The sequence below is a fragment of the Crinia signifera genome, chromosome 7 (assembly GCF_055691185.1).
Source record: "Crinia signifera chromosome 7, ASM5569118v1, whole genome shotgun sequence".
In the NCBI taxonomy this organism is placed as follows: Eukaryota; Metazoa; Chordata; class Amphibia; order Anura; family Myobatrachidae; genus Crinia; species Crinia signifera.
Genome location: NC_139223.1, coordinates 42,142,938 through 42,150,940, shown reverse-complemented (window position 1 = coordinate 42,150,940; position 8,003 = coordinate 42,142,938). Strand labels below are relative to the sequence as shown.

General features: G+C 44.2%; 2 protein-coding genes across 4 annotated transcripts in view; one reads left to right on the top strand and one right to left on the bottom strand.

Moving 5' to 3' along the window:
- Positions 1-8,003, top strand: part of ASB8 (ankyrin repeat and SOCS box containing 8) — a 28,275-nt gene that overhangs the window by 716 nt on the left and 19,556 nt on the right. The window contains exon 1 of one of the 3 annotated variants that reach the window (XM_083152912.1): positions 750-771. The exons of the other annotated variants lie outside the window; for them this stretch is intronic. The gene's annotated coding sequence lies outside the window, so the exon portion shown is untranslated. Of the gene's footprint in view, positions 1-749; positions 772-8,003 lie in introns of those variants that run through there. 3 annotated transcript variants of the gene reach the window in all.
- NHLRC4 (NHL repeat containing 4) lies at positions 6,063-7,115 on the bottom strand. The gene has a single exon (XM_083154975.1). It carries the CDS (start codon positions 7,113-7,115, stop codon positions 6,063-6,065), a length of 1,053 nt encoding a protein of 350 aa, XP_083011101.1.

Below are 8,003 nucleotides of genomic sequence, written 5' to 3'. Positions count from 1 at the left end.
GGGCCTATTTGGAAAAGGATGAGCGCGTGCGCTATGGGGATCACCGTAACATCGGTGTCTTAATATCGCATAATGGAGCTGTTTTAATGCTATTTTGGCTTTAGGATGGGAAAATGAAAAGGCCATCATTCCGTGCCATTCTGCATGTAACATATGTGTAATGGTCTTAGCAAGATGTGTACCAAAAATCTAGTTGATATGTGCAATAATTTCAGAAATATACATATAAATGTCATTTTCTCCCATTATAGTCAATTGGCATTCCTTTTCAGCAGACCACTGACATTCCTTTTAGTACATCCCGTTTGTGGACAGATTGTATAGTATGAGTGAATTAGCAGAAGGGGATGCTTGCATGCCAAGCTAAAGTCTATATCTACTTTTGATTCGATTTAGTGCAATTTGCACTAAGTTGTTATCGATTTTGATTATATAGTCAAAATCGATAGCCCAAATGGCACTGTGTGTAGAAATTGCTAGATAAATAATAGGTAAAATGTCATTGGTTGCTATGGACACAATCTCCATTTCTAAAAACCCTTTATTTGAGATCAATTTGACTTCTCCAAGGTAAATGTTGATCTATTGTACATAATATCTAAGCAGGAGAAATACTGGGATATTTTGGCTAACCTTCTAAGAGATTTTGACTATCTATCTGGTGTTTAGAGATTACATCTTCTTCAAGAGCCCATTCCCACCAAGCCTCAACCGAGGTTGCCCTGGCAATAACTCAGATTATAAATTTGGTGGAAAAAGGATATTGATAAGGTAAAGCTGATCAAATGTTCTTAAAAGCGAAATGAAAATATAGATGAATTTAAAACAATACAGTGCACACAAGATAATGGGTAATAATGATAATATTAATAATAGTAAGCCATAAAATATGGTAAACAAAAATAATGCACTAAACTATAATAGATTATAATATATGATATGATAGATTATAATATGTTTAGTTTGGAACAGTGTTCCATTAAGTAGGTCAGACGTTTCTGGGTCATTATATTTTTAACATTGTTTAATGTATTATACTTTAGAGATGTGTGAGTTTTAACATGAATTTTCTCGTCATACTGTCAGAAGCGTAAGTTTAGCCAAGTCACTGGGAGGCAAGTTTTAATTTGGTGCCCCACTTTAAATAATAAATGATATACTCTGAATCAACGTTTACTAGTGTCCCATCTCCCACAGGCTGATGGTAGATGTTAGCAGGACTCCTGGGACAGAGCAAATGAGCTCTACAGCAGGTGCATCGCAAAGCTCTGTTGGAAGAGCAGTGGTCACAGTTGGATCCCCCTGTGAACCACACTGGTGCTGCTGTACATGCAGGTGCCCATTCAGGGCTTGGAGCACAGAGGCTTACTATTAATATCATTAAATTTTGTTCTATTGATACATAGTTGTTGCATCATCCATTAATTTTTATTGTTTGGAAGGTTTATAAACCCAGTGCTGTTTTTTTTTGTCATATAATCATGTATTGCATAGTCTGTTGCTAGGATATGTGCCATGTTTTTATATGGATTTTGACGACTGCCTTTGCACTAAGAAATAGTTGTTTTTTTGTCTTGAATGTTGCGGCCATCAGTTATGTCAACAGCAGGCCACACCCCTAATAGTGGCTTTGATTGGGCCACGCCCCCTCATGGCAGGTCACTCCCTCTTTCTGAGCACATATGCTACCCTTGCACCCTAATCGCATCAGCACGAAATCACTCTATAACTAATGACCCTGACAGTGGGCATTCCAGTTCTTGTACATCAGGGAAGGGATTTGTAGTGGCATAAAGTCACTGCATTATGGTGCAATCCTTCAAGGACAGGTAGAATAGGAGGTCCCAGCACTAGTACCTACAGACCAATTTCTCTCCTTAGTATTAAAAGGAATCAAGCCCCAGGCATCCGCCATCTCCGGTATAGTCCATCAAGTAGGGCCCAGTTCTGGATCATTTGTAGTTATCCGAATTTGGCCTCTGCTCCGATGGTCAGGGTTTGCGCATTTCAATGCGATCGGCTGCGGTGAGTTTCTCACTCGCCAGCCAGTCGCAGCGGGGAGGGAGGGCCAATGGCGGTGCTGGGCCATGGGAACACCCACCGTTTAATGGGTGTGTCCACGAAAACACTGGGCGTTCCCGTGGGTACGGTGGTGGCTGCCGTCACATGACGTCAGTTCACTGCCCTGTCCTTGTCCCGGTGGCCACAAATATAAATCAGTTGAGACTGACTTATGTTTGCAAAGGCAGGGGAAAGCATTCGATGGTCGGTGACATCTAATGATTTCTTCTGCAGCGGCTGCTTGCGCGGTGGGGGGGCATTCATGCAGGCGGCATTACATGGGTCACTAAGCAGTGGATTTTCGATGGACATCACTACTTCAGAGGCCGTTTTTTACAGGGGACTGCAGCATTATAGTTTGATTGTGGTTGTTCTTGCAACACACCGGTTTGATCCAATTTTTAATTAAAAATGGAACCCACAAGGACTGCCCCTTATTGCCACATCTCATGGCTTTGATGATGGAGCCCCTGTCAGCAAGGATAAGCAATAAACTAAACTTGGACATCAAAGCTGGTGACCCAATCTTCAGTCCTTCCATGTACACAGATGACATTCTTGTTACTTCAGTAAATCCACCAGTGTCATTGTCCTGTCTCCACAAAGGGATAAGCGCATGGGAAGACCTAGGCAACATTAAAATAAATCCGGATACATCGGATGTGCTCCCACTGACCATCGCACGGAACGAAATACATGTGTAAGCATGCTACAACCTCCGGGGGATCATCACAGGATAAAATACATTAAGAAATATTATAACCTGCTAAATTTCCCGATCTATCAGATGCCCCAAGTTAAACTGAGAAAGTGGAGTAAGACGCACATACACTGGCTTAGCTGGGCTGCAACCTCTGATTTCTGTGTAATCCCACTCAGCGTAAAGGCTTGTGAACACTCAATTCCCCAGTGATGTCCTTTGGCCTTATCTTGAGGTTTAGGTATGCAGTAGGGCAGTGGTTCTCAATCTCTGTCCTCAGGACCAAACATAGCTCACGTTTTCCAGGTCACCTGACAGGTGCACTCATTACTGACTGACACATTTTAAAAGACCCACAGGTGGAGCTAATTTTTTCACTTGATTCTGTGAGCGAACCTGCAAAATATACTCCACTTTGAGAACCTGTGCAGTAGGGAACAGGGTTGTGTTTCTGATTGTCTACATGTTATTAGGTGAATAATTTAGTCATGTACCACCATCCCGAGGCACCCTTGCAGGAGCCTCGGGGCACCCTAGGGTGCCTAGGCACATAGTTTTGGAACCACTGCAGTGTGATATGAAAGTGACACAGTGAATAGAGAGGTCTATCACTAAACATTGCCATCTAGTGCAGCTCAAACTATTATTATACAATGTCACAGAATAGTAACCAAAAGACTTTATGGTAATTACACAAAATACAGTGTAATCTGATATCACTCAATGCTAGACAGCTGTGCTATGGTACCTAAATTATATTAGTACAGTTTCAATTATTACATTTATTCCACTTAATAGTTACATTTTTAACAAGCTATAATATGTAAAATAAAGTAACTGTTTATTTCCACATTTACTAAGTGTGTAAATTATTATGTACTCACAGACCCAACTGAGCTGGTAACGGCCAAGAGCAGACTTGCACTGCTGATAAGCCTGGATCTCCTCCCAGCTACACCCAGGGACTGCCCAGTGCCCGGCGTTTAGTGCTGATGGTGTAAATATGACACGTGACAAAGTAGAGCCCACATAATGAAGGTTTATTCCATGGGTGTTGCAGAAATGTTTGGTTTTTAAGCAATTGGAAGCAGCCAATATTGTAATTTGACAGGAATTTGCGGTACAGCTTTATAGGGCTCAGTGTGCAATGATTGGTAGTTGCAGTCAGCGAACCACACTGCAATGGCTGTGTCTAGATCAGGCTTGTCCAACCTGCGGCCCTCCAGATGTGCTAAAACTACACATCCCAGCATGCCTTGCCACAATTTGGCTATTAGGGAATGCTAGAATGATGGCAATGCATGCTGGGATGTGTAGTTTTAGCACATCTGGAGGGCCGCAAGTTGGACATGCCTGGTCTAGATCCACTTCTGTCTCTCTAGGAGGATGTGACATTAGTGAGAGCAGCAGTTGTTAGATGCCCTCACAGCGTTTTTTATGTTATCTGTAATTTCCATGTGTGTGGGTTCTTTTATTGCAGCCGAATAGTACCTTCGTGGGCTCGCCACGTATGTCATGGTGGCTCGCTTCACTCGACACACATTTATATCCCCCCTCCGGGTATACGTGGACCCAATGCGTAATGGGAAAACTCAAGAAACAGAAGTGGATCTAGCCGCAATCATGCTACAATGGGTTGGTTAGAAGCTCTCATGTGACGCAGACTGACATGGCCATGCCCATGTTCGAATCCTGGCAGAAAGGATGGCATGAAGCAGACAGGCCTTTGGCCTGTAACCTCAATGGATTTGTGGGCTGTAGCAGAGAAATGCGGGTGACATTGGCCATGGTGCATGGAGCATGCTGTGCTGTGGCTATGCCGTCATGTCAGAAGACTGTGGAGACAGTAAATGCTGTACCAATGACATCTGAACTCTGAGCACAGCACCAGTTGGCAAAGCCATCTGAGTGCTAAAAAAAGAGTCTTTAATTACCTGGAGCGTGACACTGTTTTGCTCTTCGCCCAGTGGGTGTTGGCTCTGCTTCAAGAACTGCACATTAGTGTTCATTCTGGCACCCGCCATATTTGAAAAGCCATGAAGTTCCTCTTCTCTGCCTGGGGCGTCGCTGTCTGCTGTGGTGTTTCTAGCACAGGTCTGGTTTGCATATCAGTGCTGATATACAGACCACACTGTGCTAGAAGCACTACACCAGACAGCGACACGCCAGGCAGGGAAGAGGAACTGCATGGGTTTTCAAATATGGCGGGTGCTAGAATAACAGTACCCATTTTACTTAATTTTGTGGCAACCAAGTTACAGCGGAGTAACATAAAGACTCTGCTAAGCTTGTGCACCACCGCAGACTTTTCCAAGTACAGCCATCAATGGTGACTGGATTTATTTGTACTTGAGAACATAGCATATTGTGTAATGGGCTACAAATATGAAATGTGAATATGAAACATTGGATTCAGAAACCATTATATTGTTTATTATCACTACAGCACAGAAACGGATGGAGGGAAGCACATTTCACGTTACATGTAGTTCTTTCAAAATATCAATTTTATGGCATATAAAAAAAAAGGTACTTGTGTATTATCACGACGCCCATCGCATTGCAGACCATAAGGTATGCGATGCGACAAGATTTCCCCCGATGTCATACAATGTTAAAATTGTATAGCATTGTATATGGCATACAATGTGATGCGATTTTAAATTGTATAAGCACCCTAATGGGGGCTTACAATGTTAAATGCACCCCCCACGCCACCCCCACTATGAACGTGAACCCGAAGCGTGGCGAGCGCAGCGGTACGGGTCCTCCAACCTTTTCATACCCCCACCATCCACGTCGGCGTGGAGTTAATTTTATATAGCGCAGCGAGCCACCGAGCCCGAAGCGTGGCGAGCGGACGCGGAATACATGTAAAGTAATACGTGTCCCCTCGCTGCGCTTGCCACGCTTCGGGCTCGCTGCGCTCGCCACACTATATAAATCAACTCCACGCCGACGTGGATAGTGGGGGTATGAAAAGGTCGGAGGACGCGTACCGCTGCGCTCGCCACGCTTCAGGTTGGCGTTCATACTGGGGGTGGCGTGGGGGTGCATTTAACATTGCAAGCACCCATTAGGGTGCTTATAAGCACTCATTAGGGGGCTTATACAATTTTAAATCGCATCGGTGTGCATCCAGTGTATAGCATGCGATTAAAAGTCGTGCGACTTAATATCGGGGGCACCGTGATAATACACAAGTACCAAAGAAAATGATATTTAATCTTCTATTATTTGTATACCTGCACAGACACCCTGGATCATTCTGAGGATAATAGACCAATCAGGACAATGCCCTCTAAGATGGAGCTTCTCCTGGTCTCCGAGGGCTGGTGGGACTATAATATGGTTTTGCCCGGTACTTGTAAACCTTAACACAATTTTGACCAGAGTCTGCCACATACAAAAGTCCAAAAGGGGAACACGTGATTCCCTCCGGTTTACAAAGACCCTTGGAAACAATGCAAATGGGAGACCCACTGGGTGGGAAAAGGGTGACATTTCTTTTCTGGACATCTGCCACTAGGATATTCCCTTCTGGATCAGCGCATATTCCCGCTGGGTTACCAAATATGTGCTGGTATGTCTCAGCGAGGGAACCAGAGAGCTTTAAGTTACTGGTAAATAACTTAACATCTCCACACTCCTCGCTTACGGCAAAGCCGCCTTCTGGGGTAGCACAGATATACTGGGGCCCCCGGAGTCCTGAGACTTTCTTCACTCCATAGACCCGATAGGCTCGGTCCACGTGAAAAGCCTGCACTGACCCAGCAGTGTATTCTACAACTAGTATACGTCCAGAGGAGTCTACAGCAATAGCTCTCGGAGATTTGAAAATGCCGCCCACTTTAATCCAAGGTGGCTGCGAGTTTTGTTTGTAAATACGGACGATGCCCTCAGTAATATCAGTGACCGCTACAGTGCCGAAACGAGTCATGGCAACACAGTCTGGAAGGAAGAGATCGTCATCACAACAATAAAAGGTTTGGCTCAGTCTTCCTTGACCATTCAGCAAGTGGACAGTGGGCCCATTATCTCCACATACATAGAGAGATCCATCAGAACACCACTGGATGGAACTGCAACCTCCTGCCCCAGGCACTGATATGTTTTGAATGAGCTCATCCTGGCGGAACAAGAGAAGATTACCAACGTCTTCTAGTTCTCTGCAAACCTGTGTGGTCTTCTGGGAGAGCTGTTGTACGTGAGAAGGCTTTAGGAGACCTAGTCCAGGCTGGGAAGAAAGGAGAGGAACAGCTTTTTGTAGAGTGTTTTGGGAGGTGACCTGCAGGCTCCTCACTGTGCGAACAAGGTCTTCCTTCTGACGAGAGAACTCCAGAGAGTTGTCCATTTTGCTTGGAGGGAGAAAAAAAAGTCTTAATTAAGCAGCAGATCTTACCTTGAATCCAAAACTACTGTATTTAACAAACAAATCTTCTCTATATTTGGGATACCTGTTCTGTTATTCTAACATTTAAGGTCTGATTCAGAGGTAGACACAGTTGCAGTTCCTACTGAAAAGCCCATCAGACACGCTGCTTCCTATAGCATTATTATCATTATTATTTGTATTATATCATTCCCAGGCAGGTGTGGAAACCTTCCACTGTGTTGCTGTGCGGTATTTTTCAATGTATTTGTGTTTTGGTTTTTTTTTTTAAGGGGAGAGGAGTGAGTCCAAACCACCCCTATTTTTTAAACGCATTCTGCATACCCCTGGGCACGTTCGATGGCCCTGTCTCTAGAGGCGCAGAATCTCATTGTTGTCAGTGCAACTGTGGCACAAGGATGCAGTCCCTGACCTACACATACCTGTGCCTGGCTAGCCACCGCCCGTTACCTTTTATCAGCCAGAAAATCCCACTGAAATTCTCTGCGTCTCCCGGCAGTAACCATCATGATTCTTGCGCTCTTTGAGAGTGCAGCCAGACTAGGAGAATTTGGACAGCTGTGATTGGTTCTAAGCCAGCATGTGCAGCTTTCTCCTGCATGCTAGGAAATATAGGTGCACAGGAGATGGGGGACTGGAGGGGGTGGTAAAAAAATGGACGAACAATTGAAGGTTGAGCCTAATTGCCAAACTGAATCTTTTCTCCAGCATAGGGACTTGATTTTATACTTTCTGGCTTATAGATTTAAATATGCTCATTTTGTATGGGGAACAGACTAAATTAGTGGTGTTCTACCAGTTCTTTAACAACAAAAGGAAACATTGGGCCTGATTCATAGTGAGTTGTAG